A 25218-nucleotide genomic window follows, 5' to 3' on the forward strand; every position below is an offset into this window, starting at 1 on the left:
CCCCCCCCTCCCCATTATGGCAGTTTCACCCTCTCTTTAACTCACCTGCTTGAACTGAGGGACTGTGCTCCAGCCTGGGACCCATGTCTTCATCTTTATCTTCTTGCTCCCAGTCTTCCTCTTGTAAGTCCTGACTGGGCAGTCCTTGTAGGGGACTTGGAGCTAGAGTTCTGAGCCTCTTTTGTTTTAATTCTACCATAGCTGCAGGCACTGGACGTTTCTGTTGGGAACATATCCGGAACATAAACAGTAATCCAGAAGCCTCCTATTCTGCCCTTCTCTCAAAAATTACTTCCATATAATGATCTCTGGGAGTATGAAAATGGTAAGCTCTCAGTTCTAAAATGTTAGCCTCATTGGACACAACTCTTAGAAAAACCCTTGCTATTACAACTTACCTTGTCCACATGTTTCTGGCTAGCAGAGGGAGGCAGTGCCTGATCAGGATCTCTGTTTGGAAGAAGGGTCTGGTTCCTAGGAGAGAGAATAGGAGAGATCAAGCCCAGGGTAGAAAGTAGGGCTCCATCTCTTATCACAGCATTTAGAGTGGCGATTAGAGAAGAATACCAGAGCGTCCTGGGTTAGTCCCACCCTGCCCCAAGTACCTCACTTCCCACTGTGCCTTGTGTTCCCTCGAGGATCCTGGGAGTGACTGTCCTTGGCTGCTTGCCAGTGGGTCTGGCACCTGGCAGGGAAAGTGGCAGGGGCACATGGCTCCCTAGGCTTCAGGCTTTGCCCCACCTTATCCTAACTCCTTGCACTTTCTGGCCTCACCTCTTCTAGTCCCATCTGTGACTGTGAAATTGTGTCTGCTTCAGGATAGTCTCCCACATTCTGCCAGCTCTCACGGTCCCTGGCATCTTCAGTCCGGTTGTGTCTCTGAAGTGAAGATGGAGCTGGGATAGAATCCATAGCTGCCCAAATCGTGAGGCGCTCCCTGAGTGGACCCAGGCAGTGGAGGCGGTTAGGCCCAGACCTGGGAAAAGGTGGTTAAAAAAAAAAACCACACATAAAACCGGAGGGTGGAGAGCTTTTAAGCAACTGTGGACATCCCCTTCCCTGACCTACCACAAATTCTTACCTGCTACCCATTTTCCTTACCTGCCTGGGCACTGGCACACCAGGTCCAAGCCTGGACCACCAGGGCCCTCCTGGCCACACTGAGACACTATGAAGGAAAAGAGGCAGGACCAGTGGGGACCTGGGAGCCTCAGGTACTGTGGGTGAAAGGAGACAGTAAACCCCATGAAAGTCAGTTCCTCCTCCCCAACCAATGCTGTTCCTCCCTGAGCCAGCAGAAGACTGAAGATGGGTCCCATGGGGCTCGTTAGCACACGAGGTGCAGCTGGGCCTGAGTTCCTCAGGAGGTTAAGTCGCCGCAGTCTCCTCAACTGCAGCCTCTTGGGACCAACTCCAGCAGCCCCGATTTCCCCCATTTTGGGTTCAGTTCTCGAAACTTCATCAGACCGTGACTGCTCTCAGCCTCCCGCCCTGACGATCCCTTCGTGAAGCCCATGTCTGTTCTCCCTGCACTTCACCTCCACACACCCCAGACCCGCGCTTACCCCTCGGTTGCCTTGGAAAGCAATCACTGGCCGAACCTGCGGGCAGAGCACAGACTTGAGCCAAGAGCAGCAGAAAAGGCGTCCCCAGGATCCGGCGTCGGGAGCCCAGGGTGGGGGGACTTGCCTAGCGGGCTTCACTTGGAGAGTTGGGAAGGCCAGAGCCGAGGATGCTGCTCTCCACCCCCAGGTCCCTTCGCCAAGGTCGCCGGCTGAGACCCGACCTCCGGAGAGGCAGGGGATAGAGAGGATGGGGCCCGTGCTAGCCGTACCTGTTGCCGATGACACTCTTGCAGCGCTCGCAGCGCTGCGTCGTTGAGCTTGAGCAGTAGGAAGCTGGTCCGGGCAGCCGGGGTGAAGCAGAGCCGGAGCTTCCCACTCAGAAGCTCCTGGGGTCCCTCCATGGCTGCGAGGTTCAGGGGCAGGTAGAGCGCGAGCCACAGACCCGGGCCACTACCACCTCGGCTGTGCAGGACTAGGCTGGCACACCCTGGCGCCCAGGTAGGCCCCGCCCTCCGCCGGGACCCCACCCCGGCCCCACCCACAGCCGGCGCCACCCCAGGGATTTCCCAGTAGCCGGGGGTGGCACCTCGCTCTCCCCCAGATGTTAGCAGCACCAACCCCAGCAGTTTTTTCATGGATGAGCGGGCAGCTCTTTGGGCTTTCCGAAGAGGCTCTCCCAGTTCCGGAGAGAAAGTCTGCGGCCAGCTTCAGACACCTCACCCGAGTCCCCATTCCTGCCTGTGTTTTTCTAACTAACTTGAACTCAGGAGCTGCGGTCTCTAAGTGAAGCTGAACCTGCAACCCCCTAGAGGGTTTTAGGTGCAGAAGGGCGGGAGACAGCGACTGGTTGCTGGGCAGGGCCGGCTCATCACGCCAAGAGCCCCAAGGAACCAGAGGAGGGCAGACCCGAGGGGCGATTCCCGAGGCCAGCACCTGGCGTAGCCCTTTGGCTTTTCCCAGCCAACAGTACCGCTGCTGACCCGAAACCGGCTTCTAACTAAGAATGAAGAGGAAATCGAGCCCAGTGGGTGTGGCGGCAGGAGAGAAGCTTGACTTCTCAAGCTGGAGCGCCCCCCATCGATCGACAGAGATGCGAGCAGTGGTTGATGGCAGGGGGTTCCTCCAGGTTCCTTGCCTGTTGCAGGACAGGCAAGAGAACTCAGTCCCAGGTCTCCCCTCGTGGCCTGTACACGAGAGATTGGTGGAGACTGGTGTGAAAGAGAGCTGGCTCACTCCCTCGTGAAGACCAAGAGGTGCCGCGAAGTTGCCAGACATCCCAGAGGTTCAGATCCTGCTGCAGTGAAGCCCCAGGACCAATAATCTCCTGTCGGCCCTTGACGTCTCCACTTGGTCCTGTTTCCCAAAAGCCCTGGTGGTGTTCTCTTTCCTGGCCAGTATACCTCTGCTAAATCCCTGATGACCTTAATGCCCTTACATTTGTGAAAACTCATCAAACTGTACACTTAAAATGTATCTATTTTAATGTCAGTAAATAAACCTCGATAAAGTTGCTTGGTTTCTTTCTTTTTTTAAAGTGAAAGCTCAGAGTCGTGACTACCAGGGAACTCCCTAACGTTGATTTTTAAATCTAACTTCAACAACAAAACATTGACCTAGCCCTCTCCTCAGGCTGTCTGCTTCTCTGGGTAACAATTTCCTAATTTGATAAACAGTTGTGGCAGTGGGTAGAGCTGGTCTCCCAGGGTCCTTTTGATTCTCAGATGATATCTGTGGCCTTCTGTTGGATTTTCCTGGATTTAAACTTTAAGTTGGTGAAAATGTCCAAAGAGGCGGGAAGAAGCAATGCTGTAAGAGGCAACTAGGGAAGACATTTGAGGAAGAGATAAGGAAGGTGGGTATCTAACAGTGTGTCAGGATCTCTGTATGTTACTTAATCTCTACAGTAACTTTTTAGAGTGAGTATCATTATCCACATTTTTCACTTATTCATTCAACAAATATTTACTGAGCACTTACTCTGTCCCTGACGCTGTACTAGATCCTTGGGATACATCAATGAACAGATTCTTGTTTGGGGACAGCTTATATCCTAGAGGGGAAGGAGACACTGATGCTGCTACTGCTGCTAAGTCACTTCAGTCATGTCCGACTCTGTTCGACCCCATAGACGGCAGCCCACCAGGCTTCCCCGTCCCTGGGATTCTCCAGGCAAGAACACTGGAGTGGGTTGCCATTTCCTTCTCCAATGCAGGAAAGTGAAAAGTGAAAGTAAAGTTGCTCAGTCGTGTCCGACTCTAGCGACCCCATGGACTGCAGCCTACCAGGCTCCTCCGTCCATGGGATTTTCTAGGCAAAAGTACTGGAGTGGGGTGTCATTGCCTTCTCTGAAGGAGACACTAGATATGCATCAAAGAAATAAACATAAGAAATAAGGTGAATATTAGAAAAAAAGATAAAGAAAAATTTTTAAAAATTTTTTAAGTAAAAACAAAACAAAAAATATAGTATATGTTAAAAGGTAGTAAGAGCTATAGTTGAAAAAAAAAAGAGAGAGAGAAAGCAAGGTAGAAGGTAGAAGGTTTGGAAATGGAGGAGGAAGAAGAAGGTGGAGAAGGCTGACTGTATATTAAGTAAGATGATCCAAGAAGGCCTTCTGGAGAAAAGGAAATTTGAGCAATGTCTTTTTTTTAATGGCCATGCTGCGTGGCTTGCAGAATCTTAGTTCTGCAACCAGGTTTTGAACCCAGGCCCTCAGCAGTGAAACCACTGAGTCCTAACCACTGGATCACCAAGGAATTCGCCCCACACACAGGCACTTTTTTTTTAGTGGGAGCAATGTCTTAAGGGAAGTGAGGGGACTGGCCAAGATACACAGTTGGAGGAACTGTTTTCTAGGCACAGGAACTAAGTGCTGCTGCTGCTAAGTTGCTTCAGTCGTGTCTGACTCTTAGCGACCCCATGACTGCAGCCTACCAGGCTTCTCCGTCCATGGGGTTCTCCAGGCAAGAACACTGGAGTGGGTTGCCATTTCATTCTCCAATGCATGAAAGTGGAAAGTGAAAGTGAAGTTGCTCAGTTGTGTCTGACTCTTAGCGACCTCATGGACTGCAGCCCATCAGGCTCCTCCATCCATGGGATTTTCTGGGCAACAGTACTGGAGTGGGGTGCCATTGCCTTCTCCCAGGAACTAACTAGCCAGTGCAAACTCTGTAAGTCAGGAGTATATGTGGATAGTGTGAGGAATAGCCGAGGCCAGTGTAACAGGAACAAGGTAACTGAGGAAGAGAGTAGTGAGAGATGAAGTCAGGAAAGTAAGAAGCAGGGGTGGGTCCTTGTGGGCCACTGTAAGGACTTTGGCTTTTACTTGGAGTGAAATGAGGAGTCAAAGTAGGGTTTTGAGCAGAGGAATCACATGAAGTCACTTCTATTTTTAAAGGCTCACTGTGGCTGCTGTTAAGAATAGACTGTAGGGGACAAGGATAAAAGCAGTATGACCTGTTAGGAGACTATTGCAGTAAGCCAAGCTAGAGATTGGAGAAGGAAATGGCAACCCACTCCAGTGTTCTTGCCTGGAGAATCCCAGGGATGGGAGCCTGGTGGGCTGCTGTCTATGGGGTCGCACAGAGTCGGACACGACTGAAGTGACCTAGCAGCAAGCTAGAGATGGTGGCAACTTGCACCAGGACCAGACGTGGGAGAAGGGATAGGGTTCCGAACATATTGAGGGTAGAGCTGACAGGATTCCCTGATGGATTGAATGTGATATGTGATAGAGAAATGGCATCACGAATAACTGGGATTTTTGGCCAGAACAACTAGAAGGATGAAATTGTCATCAACTGAGGTAGGAAACACTGCTGGTGGAATAGGGTTAGTTCTGAATATGTTGAGTTGTCTGTTAGAATCCACATGGGGGTGTGGAGCATGAAGTTGTATAGATAAGTTTGGAGATGGTGAGGGATGACTGGGCTAGAGATGTAAACTTGGTAGCATTAAACAGATAAATGGTATTAGGTTGGTGCAAAAGTAATTGCAGTTTTGCATTGTTGAACTTCACCATTTGATATTGGAACCACCAATTGAGAGACTCACTGAAGCTGATCCTCTTACAACTACATGAGAAGTCACTCAAGAACTCAACGTTGACCATTCTACAGTCATTTGGCATTTGAAACAAACTGGAGAGGTGAAAAAGCTCGATAAGTGTGTGCCTCATGAGCTGACAGAAAATTAAAAAATCATCATTTTGAAGTGTCGTCTTATTCTGTCATCAACAACGAACCATTTCTTGATCAGATTGTGATGTGCAACAAAAAGTGGATTGTATACGACAAACAACAACTGGCAATGACCAACTCAGTGGTTGGACCCAGAAGAAGCTCCAAAGCACTTCCCAAAGCCCCACCTGCACCAAAAAAAGGTCATGGTCATTGTTTAGTGGTCTGCCACCAGTCTGATCCACTAGAGCTTTCTGAATCCCAGCGAAACTGTTACATCTGTAAAGTATGTTCAGCAAGTCAATGAGATGCACCAAAAACTGCAACACCTACAGTTGGCATTGGTCAACAGAAAGGGCCCAATTCTCCTCCACAACAATGCCTGACCACACGTGTCACATGCTTCAAAAGTTGAACAAATTGGGGTACAAAGTTTTGCCTCATCCGCCATATTCAACTGACCTCTTGCCAACCAACTACCACAACTTTTTTGCAGGGAAAATGTTTCCACAACCAGCAAGGAGGCAGAAAATGCTTTCCTAAAGTTCCTCAAATCCTGAAGCACGTATCTTTATGCTACAGGAATAAACCAACTTATTTCTCATTGGCAAAAATGTGTTGACTGTAATGGTTCCTATTTTGATTAATAAAGATGTGTTTGGAGCCTCAGTATAATGATTTAAAATTCACAATTGAAAACCACAATTACGTTTCCACCGACCTGATATTTAAAACCATAGGACAGGATGACTCATCCAAGAAGAGAGAGACGAGACTAAAGGACAACACCCTAGGGCACTCCAATCTCTAGAAATAAGTCAGGGAGAAGAAAAGTAAAGGCAATCGAAAGGCAGGGAGAAAGGAGGGAAAAGAGAGTGCGATGTTCTGAAAGCCAAGTGAAAACCATGTTTCAAAGAAAAGAGAACTGTGTCAAATGCCACAGCGACTTCCCTGGTGGTCCAGTGGCTAAGACTCCAAACTCCCAGTGCAAGGGGCCCTGGCCAGGGAACTAGATCCTACATGCCACAACTAAAGATCCCAAGTGCTACAACTAAGACCTGATGTGGCCAAATAAATAAGATATACATTTTTTCAGAATGCCACAGACAGGCCAAGTAAAATGAAGATTAAGAACTGACCATTGTGATGAAAATATTTTAAAACTGACAGCAGTGGTGGTTGCACACATCTGTGGATTATACTAAAAACCATAAAATTGTATGTACACTTCAAACGGGTTAGTTGTATGATATGTGAATTACATTTCAACTATTACAGAAGGAAAAAAGAATTGATCACTGGGTTTAGCAATGTGGATTCACTGGTAACCTTCATAAGAGCAGTTCTGGTGAAATGATAAGGTGAAAGCTGATTGGAGAAGGTTTAAAGAAAATGGTAGATAAGGCATCTACAGAGGATGTAAGGAACTTAAGCTTTGCTAAATATAGAGCAAAGAAATAGGGAGTCAATTGTTAGGGGAAATAGAATCAAGAGAAAGGTTTACGGTGGGAGAAAGTTCATATTTGTATGCCGGTGGGAATTATTTGGGGAATATCCCCCAAACTTTGATGATGGAGGAAAGAGAAGAGGGTTGCTGAAGTTGGGGTTCTTGAGTAGAATAGAGGCAGTGGGATCTATTCAGGACTGGCTTTCTAAAGGAGTATTGATGGCTCATCTACAGGAGAAGGCCACATGGACAGAGAAGGTAGGTGCAGGTGAAAAAGATTGGTAGAGGTCTGGAGTTCCCTGGTGGCACAGTGGATAAAAATCTGCCTGCCAATGCAGGGGACATGGGTTCAATCCCTGGTCTGGGAAAATTTCATGTCCCATGGGGCAACTACTGAGCCTGTGTGCTACAACTACTGAAGCTCAAGTTCCTAGAGCCTGTGCTCTTGCAACAAGAGAAGCCACTGCAATGAGAGGCCCAAGCACCGCCACGAAGAGTAGCCCCCGCTCACTGCAATTAGAGAAAGCCTGTGCAAAGCAACAAAGACCCAGTGCAGGCAAATATAGAAATAATAAATAAAGTTATAAACAACAAAGACTGGCAGGTGTGGAGAAAGTCTAGGGGAGTGCTCTTCTGATTGCTTCCGTCTTCCCGGTGAAGCAGGAAGCAACTGAGGAAGAGTATGAGGATGACAGAGGAGCAACAGGAGTTGACGGATAAAAATGGTGTGAAGTTATTGCCTAGAAGGGTGAGTGAGTTAGGAATGTGCCCAATACTAAGGACTGAAGAGAAAACGGAAGTATAGAGAAGCTTATCCAGGGTCACGGGGCAGAGGTTCTAAAACTGTGTCTGCAGACCATAGAACTCAGGAATTCTGTGAGCTTGGAAAGGGGAAAATTATACCCTTTATTTTCACTAACCCTAATAAAATGTAACATTTCTTTCAGTTATAAATGTAGGCACAAACCACTTGTACTGGCAGTAATGATGTTCTCACAAAGAGAAATGAGAAGTATTTTCATTTCATATCACATTTGTTGGAGCGATATCTAAACCCAATTTGCACTCATCAGTTCAGTTCAGTCGCTCAGTCGTGTCCGACTCTTTGTGACCCCATGAATCGCAGCACACCAGGCCTCCCTGTCCATCACCAACTCCTGTCCATCCAGTTGGTGATGCCATCCAACCATCTCATCCTCTGTTGTCCCCTTCTCCTCCTGCCGCCAATCCCTCCCAGCATCAGAGTCTTTTCCAATGAGTCAACTCTTCGCGTGAGGTGGCCCAAGTACTGGAGTTTCACCACTTTATAATTACAATTGTTATTACCATTACAATTCTTATTGCCTCGATCTTTTATATTATGCTTTGATAAAAATGCAGTTACTATATACCAGAAGCATTTTAATATTTTGATAACTATATATGAATATAATCAATTATACCATTTATGATCCCATGTAGTCTTAATTTTTTATTTTAATTGTGGCAAAATACACATAGCAAAATTTACCATCGTCACCATTTTTAAATGTACAGCTCAGTAGTTTTAATAGTACAGTAGTGTTAGTAGGGCTTCCTAAGTGGCTCAATGGTAAAGAAACTACATGTTAATACAGGAGACCCTGGAGACACAGGTTTGATCCCTGGGTCAGGAAGATCCCCTAGAGGAGGAAATGGCAACCCACTCCAGTATTTTTGACTGGAATATCCTATGGACAGAGGAGCCTGGCAAGGTACAGTCCACGGGGTCGCAAAGAGTTGGACATGACTTAGCAACTGAGCGCACACACAGTGTTAGTTGTACAGAGCTTGCCGTTGCTGTGCAACCAATCTTCAGAACACTTTTCACCTTGTAAAACTGAAACTCTGTACTCGTTAAACAAGAACTCTTCATTTCCCCGTCCTCCCAGTTCCCACCAACAGAAAGTCCCCTCTCCTTCCTGTTTCACTGAATGTGACTACTCTAGATGCCTCATACTGCAGTCATATAGTGCTTGTCTTTTTGTGACTGGCTTATCTCACTTTGCGTACTGTCTTCAAGGTTCATCCATGGTGTAGCATCTGTCAGAATTTCCTTCCTTTTTAAGGCTGAATACGATTCCATTGTATGTCTATCCCACATTTTCTATGACCATTAATCTGTCAATAGACGTCTGGGTTGCTTCTTATTGTTTGGCTATTGTGAATAATGCTGCTATGAATATGGATGTACAGATACCTTTAAAAAATATTTTATTTATTTGTGGCTGTGCTGCATCTTCATTGCTGCCCTTGGGCTTTCTCTAACTGCGAAGAGTGGGGGCTTCTCTTGAGTTGTGGTGCATGGGCCTCTGCTGGGATGGCTTTTCTTGCTGTAGAGCACAGGCTCTAGGGTGCTCAGTACTTGTGGGGCACAGCTTTAGTTGCTCCACACATGTGGAATCTTCTCGGAGCAGGTATTGAACCCAGGTCCCCACCATTGGCAGGTGGATTCTTAACCACTGGACCACCATGGAAGTCCCCCACTGGTGTATTTTAAACCTTTTTTTAGAAGGGATCCTTAAGCTTTACCAAACTGTTTTTTGGCCTAATTGTCTGGACTATTTCTTCAACTTTTATCTTCCAACTCTTCTATCATATTTTTAATTTCCAAGAGCTGTTTATTCTCTGAATGTTTTATTTTTTTCCTAGCTCCCCTGTTTTTGTTCAATATCCTCTTCATTTCTAAGTATACTAATTATAGTCCCCTCTCCCTGCCCTCTCCCCCGCAACTTTTTTTTTTGTTCCTGGAATTGTTTCTAATCCTCTGAGAGCTTACTTTCTGTTTCTGTTTTGCTTTGACCTATTTTTATGTTGAGTGTTTTCTTCAGTGCTTGCTGATCCTTGGCTATCTACTCATCTCTACAAGGCACTAAAATCTAACTAGACGTTTAGTATGCATGGAGAGGACTGATTGCACTTTACAATAAATTTACTGGATCATTTCATTATGTGATCCCTCCAGTTAATATATTTATTCAAGGTTTTCCCCATCTCAGGGCCTTGGCATATGCTATTTCTATTGTTTGTATATTGCTTTAAAAGTATTTGGAGGAAGTAACAGAAATCTGATTCAAGACACTTTACTCAAAAAACAAATATGGTGGTTTTCATAGCAGGAAGCTCAGAGAGAGAACAAATGTTACAGTTGATTTATTCAGTGGCCCAAGAGCATCATCAAGGACCCAATTTCCTTCTGCCACTCACTTTGCTTCAACTTAAGGATTGTGCTTCAAAGTCAAAGAAGCCAAAAGCAGTTAAGGGCTATGTGAATGAATCCTTATTCAAGTTAATGAGAAAGAGCTCCACGGTGGAAAAAAAGTCCCTCCCTTTGGTCTTGTTACCAAAAGCTAGGCTTCTCTGTACACTGGTGGCAAATCAAATCCTTGAGACAGGGTTTCCCTCATGGTTCAGTGGTAAAAAATTCCTCTGCAATGCAGGAGATGCTAGGTCAGGAAGATCCTTTAGAGAAAGAAATGGCAACCCACTCCAGTAATCTTGCCTGGGAAATCCTACGGGAAGAGGAGCCTGGCAGGCTACAAGGGGTTGCAAAAGAGTCACACATGACTAAGCAACTTAAAAAACAGTAACAACAACAACAACAAATCTTGGAGACAGAGTTTTGGGGTCGATTTTGTAGATCTTTTTTTCTTCTCTTGTATTTCTTGACTATATAAGTCCCTTTAACAGGACATAGAGTTTTGGTTGAAGCAGAAAAGGATAGCCTTATTGATGCACTGGGCTTCTCTCTTGAAAAACTGTGTCTCCACCCCGGAGAAGTTGATGAGGGTTGTTAAAACAGTGGGTCAAAGGTGGGGTCTGACAAGATTAGGGTGAGAGCAGGGCTTGCACTCCTTTAATATCCTCTCAGGTGGTAGATCTCCTAATCTTTTTTTAAAAAATCTATTTATTGTTGACTGTGCTGGGTCTTCATTACTGGGTGGGCTTTTCTCTAGTGAGGCAGGGCTCTAGGGGCTAGTTTCAGCAGGTGGATTCAATAGTTGCAACTCCCAGGCTCTGGAGCACAGGCTCAATAGTTGTGGTGAACTAGTTGCTCCGAGGCACGTGGGATCTTCCTGGATCAGGGATTGAACCTGTGTCTCCTGAATCAGCATGTGGATTCTTTTACAACTGAATCACCAGGGAAGCCCCTCAATCTTATGAGCTTCTCCGGTCCCTTTAATCTTGCCTCAGCTGGTTTCTTGGCTTTACCTCCCTCAATTCTCAAGTGTTCCAAACACGGAGGCTGGAGTCTTGCCTACAAGAAATGGGGAACAGAAAGGCTTCCATCTTTGGGAGCCCCAGAGGGCTCTGCTAGGTTTCACTCTGATCAGACCTATTTAGGTAACATGCTAACTCCTGAACCAATAACTGTCACCAGATGAATACCATGCACAGTTTAGGGAGGGATTCCTGAGCTAATCAAAGCTAAGAGTGATGAATTTACTTTGATTGACTTAGTGATTCAGTTCCACCCTTGGAACTTAGGGAGGAAGGTAAGAAGTTCCTAAAACTATTGCTCTTCCTTGTTAAAGGTGATATGTTAGAAATGTTAGGGATTCAGCTGCATGGCTGGAACCCTCTTCTACTTTCCCTACAACTGGCTCCAGGCCTCAGTTTAAAAGTGACCACAGGGAATTCTTTGGTGGTTCAGTGGTTAGGATTCCATGCTCTAACTGCAGAGGCCCCAGGTTTGATCCCTTGTTGGGAAACTAAGATCTCATAAGCTGTGTGGCACAGCCAAAAAAATAAACAAAAAAACCGTCAACACGGAAGTGAGTTTTTCCCATTATTCTTTGTCCTTACACTTTTGTTTCTCTTCTAACACTTAAAGTAAGCTATAATTTCATATTTGGTTTGGCTACTTGTAAATTGTTAAGTCTCCTCCACTAAAGTGTTGAGCTACCTTGCTAGCTCAGATGGTAAAGAATCTGCCTGCAATGCAGGAGACCTGTGTTTGATCCCTGAGTCGGGAAGATCTGGAGAAGGGAAATGGCTACCCACTCCAGTATTCTTGCTTGGAGAATTCCATGAAGAATATGAATGAACCCAGGAATCAATAGTATCTTTCTCTATAACTGAATCTCCAAGTATATATATATATATTAATATTTCCTTTTATTTATTCATTTGGCTCCATCGGGTCTTAGTTGCGGCACACAGGATCTTCATCTTCATTGTGGCACGTGGGATCTTCAGGTACGTCACGCAAACTCTTAGTTGTGGCATGTAGGATCTAGGTTGTGAGTTCAGAGTCTTAGCCTCTTGGACCACCAGGGCAATTTCTCCAAAAATATATTTTGAAGCTGTACACTCTTGCCATTTCTGCTGCCACCATTTCAGCCCAAGTGACTATCTCCTGTGCCCTGAGGGAATGGACATCTTTTATCTGTCTAGCATCCTCCTTTTCTGGGGAGCAAACTCTCTTTCTTTGATAAACCTGTTCCTTCCCCATACTAACCAAATAGTTAGCAGAAACAAATGGTTCTGCTGGGAGCTGCTCTCATTATATTCTGCTTCACAACCACCTTCCCACCACAAAGGGGGGCACCTAAACCATCAGAGCTCTGACCTGCGGTTTTAAACACTGAATTTAAAGGAAGAGACTCAGAACTTCTCTCTTGGACATGGTGTGAAATTTGAGGGTAAGGACCATTTGTAGCCATTTGCTATCATGTCAAGGGATCTGGATCTGAGAAAACAGAGCAAAAATAAGAGATGGGGAGGCATCCCCCTGTTATTGGTTTTAGTTTCCCCTACAATCATTCATGGAATTCCAGTTGAGCTATTTCAAATCCTGAAAGATGATGCTGTGAAAGTGCTGCACTCAATATGCCAGCAAATTTGGAAAACTCACCAGTGGCCACAGGACTGGAAAAGGTCCGTTTTCATTCCAATCCCAAAGAAAGGCAATGCCAAAGAATGCTCAAACTACCGCACAATTGCACTCATCTCACATGCTAGTAAAGTAATGCTCAAAATTCTCCAAGCCAGGCTTCAGCAATATGTGAACCGTGAACTTCCTGATGTTCAAGCTGGTTTTAGAAAAGGCAGAAGAACCAGAGATCAAATTGCCAACATCCGCTGGATCATGGAAAAAGCAAGAGAGTTCCAGAAAAACATCTATTTCTGCTTTCTTGACTATGCCAAAGCCTTTGACTGTGTGGATCACAATAAACTGTGGAAAATTGTGAAAGAGATGGGAATACCAGACCACCTGACCTGCCTCTTGAGAAATCTGTATGCAGGTCAGGAAGCAACAGTTAGAACTGGACATGGAATAACAGACTGGTTCCAAATAGGAAAAGGAGTTCGTCAAGGTTATATATTGTCACCCTGCTTATTTAACTTATATGCAGAGTACATCATGAGAAACGCTGGGCTGGAAGAAGCACAAGCTGGAATCAAGATTGCCGGGAGAAATAGCAATAACCTCAGATATGCAGATGACACCACCCTTATGACAGAAAGTGAAGAGGAACTCAAAAGCCTCTTAATGAAAGTGAAAGTGGAGAGTGAAAAAGTTGGCTTAAAACTCAACATTCAGAAAACGAAGATCATGGCATCTGGTCCCATCACTTCATGGGAAACAGATGGGGAAACAGTGGAAACAGTGTCTGACTTTATGTTTTGGTGCTCCAAAATCACTGCAGATGGTGACTGCAGCCATGAAATCAAAAGACACTTATTCCTTGGAAGGAAAGTTATGACCAACCTAGATAGTATACTCAAAAGCAGAGACATTGCTTTGCCAGCAAAGGTTCGTCTAGTCAAGGCTATGGTTTTTCCAGTGGTCATGTATGGATGTCAGAGTTGGACTGTGAAGAAAGCTGAGTGCCAAAAAATTGATGCTTTTGAACTGTGGTGTTGGAGAAGACTCTTGAGAGTCCCTTGGACTGCAAGGAGATCCAACCAGTCCATTCTAAAGGAGATCAGTCCTGGGTGTTCATTGGAAGGACTGATGCTAAAGCTGAAACTCCAATACTTTGTTTGGCCACCTCATGCGAAGAGTTGACTCATTGGAAAAGACTGATGCTGGGAGGGATTTGGGGCAGAGGAGAAGGGGACGACAGAGGATGAGATGGCTGGATGGCATCACCGACTCGATGGACATGAGTTTGAGTAAACTCTAGGAATTGGTGATGGACAGGGAGGCCTGACGTGCCGCGATTCATGGAGTCGCAAAGAGTCGGACACGACTGAGTGACTGAACTGACTGACTGACAATCATTCACATTGCAGCCCATGCCCTAGTTTGGTTATATAAACCAATAAATTCCCCTTTCTGCCTAATTGGTCTGAACTTCATTTCAATGATCTGTTACCGAATTAGGCCTAGCATCCTGCATGTCTGTGAGAGCCTCCTGACTGGTCTTCCCATTTCCATTTATCTGTTCTAATCCACTTTCCTCCCACAGAGTGATCTCTTAAAAAAAAAATTACATCCTGATGAATATCAGTGGCTGGGTTAAATTTTCAGCCTCACCTTTTACTATCTGTGCTTCCTTGGGAAATTTATTTAACCTGACTGTGCCAAAATTTCTAAATCAGTAGAAAGGGGATAATGACACCTCAAAAGGTCATTGTAAGGTCCAAATAAGAAAAGTATACTTAATATACTTAATAAGCACTCACTTAATGTTAGCTAGTAGTGAGGGGTATTAGCAATAGTGACTCAGATCATATAACTACCCTGCCTACTTCCTGACCTAGTTTCATACCATGCTCACCAGGCATCAGTTGGCTTGCCTATTACTTGTCTCTACTATCTATTACCTATCTAACTAGCCCAGGTGGCATTAGTGGTAAAGAACCCACCTCCCAATGCAGGAGACATAAGACATATGGGTTTACACAGGTTTGATCCCTGGGTTGGCATGCAACCCGATCCAGTATTCTTGTCTGAAGAATCCCATGGACAAAGAAGCCCGATGGGTTATGGTCCACAGGGTCGCAAAGAATTGAACACAACTGAAGCAACTTAGCATGCATGCATGCATACTTATATGTGTATTATATATATAGAGAGAGCTTCTTCTTTTTCTCTATATGTTCCATGAGTCTGGTGATACATATGTTTTGTTCATCACTGTAAACCTAGGGACTAATACAATAGATCTCTGGTTCCTCTGCCTTTTCTAAAACCAGCTTGAACATCAGGAAGTTCATGGTTCATGTATTGCTGAAGCCTGGCTTGGAGAATTTTGAGCATTACTTTACTAGCATGTGAGATGAGTGCAACTGTGTGGTAGTTTGAGCATTCTTTGGCATTGCCTTTCTTTGGGAATCAAAACTGACCTTTTCCAGTCCTGTGGCCAGTGCTGAGTTTTCGAAATTTGCTGGCATATTGAGTGCAGCACGTTCACAGCATCATCTTTCAGGATTTGAAATAGCTCAACTGGAATTCCATCACTTCCACTAGCTTTGTTCGTAGTGATGCTTTCTAAGGCCCACTTGACTTCACATTCCAGGATGTCTGGCTCTAGGTGAGTGATCACACAATCGTGATTATTTTGGTCGTGAAGATCTTTTTTGTACAGTTCTTCTGTGTATTCTTGCCACCTCTTCTTAATATCTTCTGCTTCACCTGCTGCAATTTATGGGGTTGCAAAGAATCTGATGCAACTGAGCGACTGAACTGAACTGAACTGAATACAATAGATGATACATCCTTGGTGCTTAACACAATGAATATTTGTTCAAAGAATGAGTGACTTCTTTGGCAATTCCAGGAAAAGTTAGATTGGAAGGAGTTGTGGCAATCAGCCTAGGTTTTGTTAGGATTGGAAATAGACCCTTGAACAAGGGGATAGTGTTGGGTGAGTTAAATAAGAGGAGACTGGTCACAGGGTTGTTTTACTCTCTCTCTGCTGGAGCTGATAAAGAGGTAGCATGTGCCAAGAGAGAAATTGCTTCCTCATCCTGCACTATTTCACTCATCCTTGGCTAGCCAGGCTTTCTCCATGGGGCTGGCTCTGTAGTCTCTCTAAATGCAAGGGGACCATGGGAAGCTGGGGCTAGGAAACCAGAGCGTCCAAATTCTTTTTGTGAACTATGGTCAGTCTGCAGCTCTAGGTCTGCGATGCTGTCCCTATCCTTGAAGTCCAGTTTTCTCATCTACTCACTGTATATGTGGGATCCTTAAATCCCACCTCACCTCCTTCTCTGCTTCAGAGCCTTGGATCTCCATTTTCTCTAATTTAGTCCCTAACTCTCAACTCCAACTTCCATCCTGAATTAAAGTGGAAGTACTTCTCTACCCTCTGACTGTTGGCCAGTGACGATAGTTCTTCACCCAATGGGCCTCTCCTCCTGACATAGCAGCTGACTCTCCATGAGCCAGTAATCTAAGGGAGAGAGAGGAAAGCAAAATTCACTGTGTCTTTTAACATCAGAAGTGATGAATCACCAGATGCCGTTTTTTTTTTTTAATTTACTAAAGAAATATGAATTTTGCATTATATCCTGCATTTGAAACTGATACAGGGAGTTCCCTGGTGGTCTTGTGGTAGGATTTGGTGCTTTCAGCCCAGGTTCAATCCCTGGTCAGGGAACTGAAATCCCCACAAGCCCTGCAGGGCAGCACAACTTCTGCCCTCCAAATACAAAAGTTTCAAGTAATAAATAGTAGTAGTTCAGGTGATACCTGGGTATGGAAAAACATGGGGTTCAGAGCGAGAAACGACTGAGCAACTAACACACTTCTCCTTTATCCAGTGAATTCCTCTCTACTGGTGGGGAGTTTTGCAGACATATTAGTGAATCTGGGAATGAGAGGGGGAAATCTAAGCTTCCCGCCCTATTCAACTGCCAATTAAAACAGGTGTTGCTGGTAGATACAGTATAGTGGGGGAAATGCTGAAGGAGAAATGAACATAGTATGTGCATTTCCCAGTCTCTGGGTCCCTGATACAAGGCCACAGTCTGTGACTTTGGGGTCCTCAAATACTTCCAAGCTGCATATTTAGAGCTTCTGTGGGCAAATGAGCAGGGCCATGATTTTTGTACATACTGGATGTGGCGGCGAATTTCTGTATTGGTGTTTGGGATGGGCGAACAATAATGTTGGAAGGGAGTTTGTTAAGTTGTTCTGGTACATGATTTTGTGCACTCAAGTGTTCAAATAGGTGGTTAGTTGGGAAGGATCCCAAGTAATACCGGCGTTTTGTTCCAGTCTTGGTTAACAGCACCAGTCAGACCATCTCAGCCCCCGCGAAGCCTCCCCACTCTGTTCCCCAGGCGTTCCCTCTGGGTGAGTTTGTCTCCCAAACCGTCCCCGTATGAGGTCACTCTGCCAGGTCACGTGCCCGAGCCCGCGGGAGTGCCACATCGCCAGCCGCACCCCTCCATCCCCCGACCCTGGTCACATGACCTGGCCTACTTTCTCTCCACCCGACCTATCGACTTGCTCGGAAAGCCCCGCCCCACGCAGCGCGCTCGGCCTGCGAACCTCCCCTTCTCGTCCGCCGGAGTTCCAGCGTGGCCCGCGGCCACATGTGTTTCTTCCTGGCCAATAGGAATCGGCGCCCGGGCGCGAAGGGGCGGGGAGGAAAAGACGACTTCTTACGCTGCGAGAGAGGGGCGGGGCCTGTAACGTCGTACTGAACGAGGGGACGCGACGGAGGCAGGCCGGAGCCGTTGCCGTCGCCATGACCCGTGAGCATTGAGATCCTCTCTCCTTGCCCTTTTCTTCCCCTTTACCCTGAACACGACTGCCGAACCTCGGCATTAACCTCCTCTTGGCTTCCCCAGGGAGACCTTTCTCTGGGAGCGCTCTTTAGCCACCCTCACACTCGGAGCCCGGAAATCGACCCTTTGCCCACCGCCACTTCTTGAGAACCTTCCCCGCCAACCCTCCCGCTCCTCGGCCTGCAAAGGCCCTCCTCGATTCTCCGCGGTGTGGGAAGAGTTGCGCGCCTGTGATAGACCCAGAGCCCCCTACTCCGGATCCCTGCCCATCCCCCACAGAGACCCAGACCGTCTGCAGACACCGCCACTACCTGTCTGGGTCCTCATGCTGCGCCGAAATTCGAAACACGCCTCTAGCAGGCTCCTCAGAAACGTCCTCTGTCCACTCTCCAGTTTGACCTGCCCCGTGGCAGCTCCCCCCACCTCACCTCCCCCGCCGAATCTGCAGCCCAGGGCCCAAACGGGCCGGTGTCGGCGCCCCGGGAATGAAGTGTGGGAGCCTACTGGTGTCTGGTGAGGGGAGAGGGTCGCCGGTGTGCGACCGCAAAGGCCCTCGCGTCTCATCTTTAATTTTTTTTTTCTCTAGGCGGTAACCAGCGCGAGCTCGCCCGCCAGAAGAATATGAAAAAGCAGAGCGACTCGGTTAAGGGAAAGCGCCGAGATGACGGGCTTTCTGCTGCCGCCCGCAAGCAGAGGTAGCCCCAGGGAGGGGAGGGGAGGCTGGGGTGAGACCTGGGTTTAGACCGAGGGTTGTACCTGGAAAAGTTAGCTCTGAGCTTACATCTGGACTAGCCGTGAGGGGCAGAGTGCATTGTTTCCTCTAGGGTTTTATTCCTCTCACCCTCTAAATTGTTAGTTCACAGAGTTACAGGAAGGGACTGGGACGGGTGCTGCCCTCGGTCTGGTTTCTGAGTGCCCCCGGGTCTGACCTTAAGGGCAAGGGCAGGGAGTTTCACATTTCAAATGCAGTAGTGGTTATGACAGCCCCGTACTTTTGGCCCTCCTTGCTGTTCATTTGCCCTCCCTTCTCCCAACCTTCTCACTGGTGTGGCGGGGTGTGGTACTCGGCACAGAATAGCCTTGGGCCTGTGTGGCCAGACTTCTGACCCCTTGGGCAACAGCCAGATAGAGACTGATTGCCTTTTGAGCCTCAGCTCTCTTCCTCTTGTTCTCCTAGGGTGGGAATACAGCAGCCATATGCTGAATTTTGTCCCATCCACTTCCATCTTATCCTTTGTGCCCTTCATACCCCTGCATCTTGTCCTTTTTGCCCTCTGGTACCTCCCAGTGCCCCATCATCTCTACCCCTAGGGACTCGGAGATCATGCAGCAGAAGCAGAAAAAGGCAAACGAGAAGAAGGAGGAACCCAAGTAGCTTTGTGGCTTCGTGTCCAACCCTCTTGCCCTTCGCCTGTGTGCCTGGAGCCAGTCCCATCACGCTCGCGTTTTCTCCTGTAGTGCTCACAGGTCCCAGCACCGATGGCATTCCCTTTGCCCTGAGTCTGCAGCGGGTCCCTTTTGTGCTTCCTACCCCTCAGGTAGCCTCTCTCCCCCTGGGCCGCTCCTGGGGGTGAGAGGGTTACCCCTTCCCAGTGTTTTTTATTCCTGTGGGGCTCACCCCAAAGTATTAAAAGTAGCTTTGTAATTCCTTGAGCGCCTGGTTTGACTGGGGATTTGGGGGGATGGGGATGGAGGAATGGCTGCCCTTTCCCACCAAAAGGGAAGGGAATTTCACACTCTAAAAGGTTGTGAATATGTAGGTTAAGTTTAAACATCACAGAAAAATTCTTTATTGTACTGCAACAGACAGGTATTGGGTATGTGGTAGAGAAATCCTCTAAGAGCTGTAGGGACTTCTTTTTTGTGGTTTTTGTCCCGCACTCAGACCTGGAACATCATCCTAAGGATGGAGTTGAGGTCCTGAGAAGGAAGGCTGCAAGACCTAAATTTATGCTCCCTCTTCCTCATTCTTCCTCAGTTTGTTGCTATGCTTGAAAGTTGGCCCAGACCCTGCTGTTGCCGGAGTTCCCATGGTTAGCTGCTCTCAAGTGTTCACATTCTCTTCTGTCATTCCTCATGGAATGAGGGTAGATTTTGTCTTCCCATTTCCTTTGCCCTCAACATCAGGAGTAAAACTTAGGGTAGTATCTGTGCGCCTTTCTTCCTATGTCCTGGTTTGTTCTAGGGTTCTGGGCTTCTTACATCCCTGTACCCAGAGGTGGACTCCTGTTTTCCTTTTTATCGCCAGAGGCAGAGCCAAGTAAGTCTTTGGTCCCCTTTGGTCTTTCCCTGCCCACATCTCTACCATAAGAGCCAGGAATGAGCTGGTGCCCACTGTCTGCTGGGTTAGCAGTGATTGCTGAGCTGCTGACTTGGAATCAGGCTCTTGAGCTGGGTTGAAGAAGTAACGGTAGCTCCAGGGTGTCAGATACTCTGCCCAGGGTATTAGGGTGTGTGTGGCCACTTTTTTCAAGTCAGACATACTACTGACTTCAACTTAAAGGGAGGTAACTTCCCATTGTGTCTTCGAGGAATCTCTTGGGCTGGACAGCTCCTTTGAGTTAAGACTAGGGGTACACATTCAAGGGAACTCCAGTTTGTTGAAAGTACCTAGATTGGATATTTGTCATTTGGCAATACACGATGACAATGTCGCCTTAAGATAGGATGCTGGGGGTCTGGGGTTGGGGACCAACAGAATGGTGCTAGTAGCAGCCCCAGATAGAGGAGTACACAGGCCCAGCATGAGGCAACCTTGACCCAGAAGGTAGCCCAGCTACCTGTGATGAAGGTCTTTTCCAGCTCTGCTCCCTCATAGCTGTGGAACCAAAGTCTCTGGTTAGAGAGTCGGCAGGTCCGTGACTTTCAGAGCTTAGAGCTATCCTGCTGCCCCACCAAAGAATATGGTAGACTCGTGTGTCTCGGGAGAACTCCGGACTGGCCTTGAAGTGCTCTTTTCCCTAAAACAACTAGGTTTTCGGAAGAGTATCCCAGGCCCCCCTCCATCCTACCTGAACCAGTTGGTGAGGGTAACCATGACATAAAGTGATGCAAGGAAGAAGACGAAGTGGAAGGCAGAATAGCTATAGGAAAGCTGCTGGACTTGCACTGGAGGAGCTGGAGAGGTCTCCTGGTCAGCTGGTCTTGCAGCCACACCTCTTGGTCCTGGAGAGAGAGAAAAGAAGTGCTGGTAGCAGAGCTGCTGAAACACCTCTTCCCTTCCCCAGCCTCTTTCACAAAGGCATTTGCACTCTTTGGCATTCTACAGAAGTCTACACTTACGGATCCTCACTTGACACTCGCCTTCCTCTGGCTCCCCTGTTTCAGGGCAGCAGAAGCAGAGTGAGGGCTTCTGTGAAATGAAAGGCAGCATGTTGGAAAAAGAATGTCTGGGAAATAGTACAGGAAACTCCTCCTCTAAAAAGATGGGTGTGGGGTGACAAGTGGAGGCACACCTGGGTTCAAATTCTAGCTCCAGTATATGACTGGCTATGGGGACTTTGGTAAGATGTTTAACCTTCTGTGCCTCAATTTCTCCATTTGTAAAATGGAGCAAACACCTACCTCACAGGGTTGTTGTGAGGATTAAATTAAATGAGATTGTGTATGTAAAGTATCTAGCACAGTGCCTAGCATATTGTGGGTACTCAATAAAAGGTAACAGCAGCTAGAATCTGAGCATTTTGGGTAGAGGTTGATAGGATGTGTGTGTGTGTTGCTATGTGTGAAGGGGGTTGGGGTACTGGGGATATTGAGCTACCCATCCTCACCTGGAACTCATAGCTGTAAACCTTGACAATCCACAAGGGCCCAAATACCTCAGCCAGGTAAGAAGCCTCGTTGCTGAGAAGAGATGGTTTTCAAGTTGATACAGTCAAATAGCAGGAGGGTTACCTGACAGCATTTACTGCCAGCTGGTCCATATTAGTAACTCAGGAGGGTAGTGATCTCCCAAAGCCCTTTCCCCGCCAAATTTTGAAATTTTTTCATGTGAGGGCCCTGAAATCTTTTGTGCTTTTAAAGTTTCTCAAGTCATTTCCCTTGTCCCCTTCCTCAAATACAGATCATCTGATGGGTGCTATTCTTAGAAACTGTTTTTGTTCGTGGGGAGATTTCCTCTTACCTTCCTTTAAAGTTTAAATAAACCATGGCCCCAGACTATCTCCTAACCATCCCTGTCCTTGTGAGCATCCTCCCTTCTCACACCTTTCCCTTGACACTTTTACGCACCAAGCAAAAAGCACGCAAGCATACATGATGCCAGCACTCATCACTGCCAGAGAAGTATCTGGTGTGTGGGATTCCATTTTACTCAGGCCAGGCAGGCACAGAGTGTGATTCTGTCCTTGAAGGATTACTGAGAAAGGGCAAGGCAACAGAAGAGAAAGATGATGAGAACAAACAGCTAGGTATTTGGCAGGAGCGAAAACGTTTTAGCATGGGTAAACCTTGTTAAGAATCCAGGTCCTTTCCTTACCCCTCTCTGGAGGACGGCTGGACAGTGCAGAGAATGTCAGGTACATGATATAGCAGCTGATGATAGAGGCTTGTAGAAGGCCAGAGCGAGGTTGCTCTGGGGAGAACGGAAATCATTGCTTTAGCCTACTGGGTTCTAGTTTCCTTCACCCCTACCCTCATCTGTGCTTCTGTCTCCCCACCCTTTGGAGGAAGCAGAGAATGGTTGAGATTAGGGAGGCAAATGAAATTTGCTATCTGGGCTTCCCTGGTGGCTCCATGGTAAGTCTGCCATGGGAAAATCTCATGGACAGAGGAGCCTGGTGGGCTGTGGTCCATAGAGTTGCAAAGGGGTTGTAGAGAGATGACTGAAGTGACTAAGGATGGTGGAATTTGCTATACTAAAGGCCTCCCAAATCTTTAATGCTGTAAGGCATGTACCCACTGAGGCGGATGCAGGGAGCGATGGAGAGGAAGGAGAGGAGGCCACAGAAACAAAGGTGCAGACTGAGCAGCATCTTGTTGAGCAGGCAGCCAGCGGGGTGCGTGTAGTGGTGGAATAGGAGTGCGGCTGCTGCGCCCGCCATGCTGTAGAATCCTAGGGTGGTCAGCAGCACAGCCAGGAACCAGCGGCAGTCTTGGGCTGCACCTGTTTGCCTAAGGGTGGGAGGTGGGCAGTGGCTTGGGGCTCCAGCTCTTGTTTTTACCCATTATCAGCTATTCCCCCTCTCCCAGAAGACTGGTGAGACTTGCCTATCCCACTTGGCCTACAGCCATCATATTCCTGAGTTTTTCCATACTGCTTAATTGGAAGCTTTGGGATCATCAACCTGTCATGTCCTTTGCCCAACCTGACTGGGTCTAGTAATGTCACATTTCCCAGGAAGCTTTCAGGGTTATGTGCTCCTTACCAGTTCTTGTTCCAGGAATGAGCAAAGGCAGTAATAAGCACCAACTGCAGCAGGATGAATGTGAAGCCGCCACATATGCCAATGTAATGCCAGGCTGCAGGTGAGGCACCAGTAGGAAAATGTAACTGATCATATCATTACTCCTGGTCTTCTTCCTACCTTTTTTTTTTGGCTGTGCCACAAGGCTTGTGGGTTCTTAGTTCCCCAAACAGGGATCAAATGCGCATCCCTTGCATTGGAAGTGTTTGGACTGCCAGGGAAGATTTTTTTCTTAGAAAATCTTTGAGCTTACACCTGTTAATTAGGATGAAATAGAACGTACCTGGAAAGAGATGCTCATCAGGGATGCAGAAGGCAACAGCACAGAGACCTAGCAGGAGTAGCAGCTTGAGGAGCCAGAAACTGGTTAAGAGGGAAAGAAAATGTCTCAGAATAGGCAGGAGAAAGCAGAACTATAGGAAAGGGGAGAAGAGAGACTAAGTAGAGGAAGGGAGGAACCGACAGGCTGATCACAGCCTATTCCAAATTCTGACCCTGATACCTAAATGACATCTGGACAGTGTTCTAGAGTTGACAGAGGGTTTGCATATAGTAACTCCACTGTTACCTCCATTTCAGAAAACTAGAAGATCAAAGAGGGAAAGTGTGTGGCTTGTGGTTACACAGCAAGTATAGTGGAAGCAGGGACTTAAACCTGTTCTCTGTCTTTTTACAGTGCTATGACTTCATCTGGAAATTTCCTTTACTCAGCTTGTGTCTACTTCCCTCCCTGTCCTCTCCCCACCCAAAGAGTACACACAGACCTATTATGTAGCTGTGCTCTTAGGCTGGTGCGGGAGTGGAGGTCGATCAGCAGCACAGCCTGCAGCAGGTGGAAGGTGGCAGTTCCTGCACATAGGCGGTATACAGCCCCAGAGCCGCGCAGCACTGGGCAGTGAGAGTGGCCAAACAGATGGGCACACAGCCCTGAGGGCATCTGGATCTGAAGGGAAGGCACATGTGAGAAATGGCTGGACAAGTCGTCATGCACAGAGAAGTACCTACTCGTGGGTGCGTCCACTCATCTGTCCCCTACCCTCAGTCCAAATCTCGTTTACCTCAGACTTTTCTCCTGTTATCCTTTCCCGCTGCAGCCCAGCCCTCCCACGTACCCCATGTGCCTTGCCCCAAACTCTCTCCACCACTGTCCTTGACAGCAGGAGGCAGCAGACTGCTGAGGTCCCCACGTGGAGGAGGATGTAGAACAGGCGGCTACAGGGAGGCTCTGTGAGAGGGGGCCGCTTAGAAGGGCAGCAGCAGGTACAGGGAACAGGCCCGCAGCAGGACACCTGAGGGTAGAGCAGATGCAGGGCAGCAAGGTAGAGACTTGCTGAGGATAGGCTTACATCACTACATTTGTGAGGTCAACCCATGAGGCTGAATTCCAAAATTTTCCCCTCCCCTCTATTTCATTTAGGAATTCTCAGACTGTTTGGTTCCAAGCTATTTAAGATTGCTTTACACTGACGTCAGGTAGAGCTTTCATCGTAAGAGCTTAACATAACTGGCAGAACTTCCTAAGAGCCTGTCAACATCTGGCCTCTTAATCTTTCCCAGGACCTAAACATCTGGTACCAGGAACATGGGAGGAGAGGTTTAATGATCAGTAGTCTTAGACCCAAAGCAGCAGAAGGGCCTCAGCAGTAAATGGCAGGTCAGCCATATTTAACAGCTCCCATGGGTTTTCCTCCACAGCTTCAGCCACCATTCCCTTCCCCTTTTCAGACAGCTCTTGCTCGGGGGAGTTCTCTGCCCACGTACCCTCTCACCTGATAGAAGGGAGGACTCACTATGACACTGTTGACTCCCCTGCGTTGCGGTGCCAGGCGGAGGGAGGTGTTGGGACTTGTGACCGCTTTTTCACCCACCATCCTTATCCCAGGGATTAAGCCCAGGTCCACCAGATGGAAGGCAGA

The 25218-nt window shown here is 47.3% G+C and overlaps 3 protein-coding genes across 5 annotated transcripts in view; 1 reads left to right on the forward strand and 2 right to left on the reverse strand.

Moving 5' to 3' along the window:
• Positions 1–2062, reverse strand: part of ELL3 (elongation factor RNA polymerase II-like 3) — a 3482-nt gene extending 1420 nt beyond the window's left edge. The window contains exons 1-7 of one of the 2 annotated variants that reach the window (XM_010836159.1): positions 1835–2062; positions 1566–1601; positions 1102–1217; positions 775–976; positions 606–685; positions 399–474; positions 46–220 (exon numbers count right to left, since the gene is read on the reverse strand). In XM_010836159.1, the coding sequence (XP_010834461.1) occupies positions 46–220; positions 399–474; positions 606–685; positions 775–976; positions 1102–1217; positions 1566–1601; positions 1835–1966 (817 nt within the window). In that variant the 5' untranslated portion in view covers positions 1967–2062. The remainder of the gene's footprint in view (positions 1–45; positions 221–398; positions 475–605; positions 686–774; positions 977–1101; positions 1218–1565; positions 1602–1834) is intronic. The other variant, XM_010836160.1, reaches the window with a different exon arrangement.
• Positions 2063–17758: 15696 nt separating this feature from the next.
• SERF2 (small EDRK-rich factor 2) lies at positions 17759–21567 on the forward strand. Of its 2 annotated transcripts, none has more exons than XM_010836164.1 (3): positions 17759–17864; positions 18484–18592; positions 19186–21567. In XM_010836164.1, the coding sequence occupies exons 1-3, from the start codon at positions 17858–17860 to the stop codon at positions 19469–19471; spliced, it is 402 nt and encodes a 133-aa protein (XP_010834466.1). In that variant the 5' UTR covers positions 17759–17857; the 3' UTR covers positions 19472–21567. The 2 variants fall into 2 exon arrangements, with proteins under 2 accessions (XP_010834466.1, XP_010834465.1); XM_010836163.1 differs by having other exon boundaries at positions 19209–19547.
• Positions 19295–25194, reverse strand: SERINC4 (serine incorporator 4). Its single transcript, XM_010836162.1, has 12 exons — positions 25072–25194; positions 24415–24591; positions 24067–24245; positions 23586–23665; positions 23264–23357; positions 22798–23009; positions 22375–22470; positions 22128–22254; positions 21668–21740; positions 21201–21249; positions 20909–21062; positions 19295–20715 (listed from the first exon to the last, which is right to left on the reverse strand). The coding sequence occupies exons 1-12, from the start codon at positions 25171–25173 to the stop codon at positions 20508–20510; spliced, it is 1551 nt and encodes a 516-aa protein (XP_010834464.1). The 5' UTR covers positions 25174–25194; the 3' UTR covers positions 19295–20507.
• Between the last annotated feature and the right edge of the window lie 24 nt (positions 25195–25218).

Source organism: Bison bison, unplaced genomic scaffold (assembly GCF_000754665.1).
Source record: "Bison bison bison isolate TAMUID 2011002044 unplaced genomic scaffold, Bison_UMD1.0 scf7180017864061, whole genome shotgun sequence".
NCBI lineage: Eukaryota > Metazoa > Chordata > Mammalia > Artiodactyla > Bovidae > Bison > Bison bison.

What these genes read in the sequence shown, in the direction of transcription:
- SERF2 (XM_010836164.1), top strand. An exon ending in GCTGCCGCCCGCAAGCAGAG is followed by an intron (nt 18,593 to 19,185) that starts GTAGCCCCAGGG and finishes GGTACCTCCCAG; the next exon opens with TGCCCCATCATCTCTACCCC.
- SERINC4 (XM_010836162.1), bottom strand. Translation starts at nt 25,173, where the DNA reads ATGGTGGGTGAAAAAGCGGTCACAAGTCCCAACACCTCCCTCCGCCTG. An exon ending in TGAGTCCTCCCTTCTATCAG is followed by an intron (nt 24,592 to 25,071) that starts GTGAGAGGGTAC and finishes CTCTACCCTCAG; the next exon opens with GTGTCCTGCTGCGGGCCTGT. An exon ending in TTTGGGGCAAGGCACATGGG is followed by an intron (nt 24,246 to 24,414) that starts GTACGTGGGAGG and finishes CCTTCCCTTCAG; the next exon opens with ATCCAGATGCCCTCAGGGCT.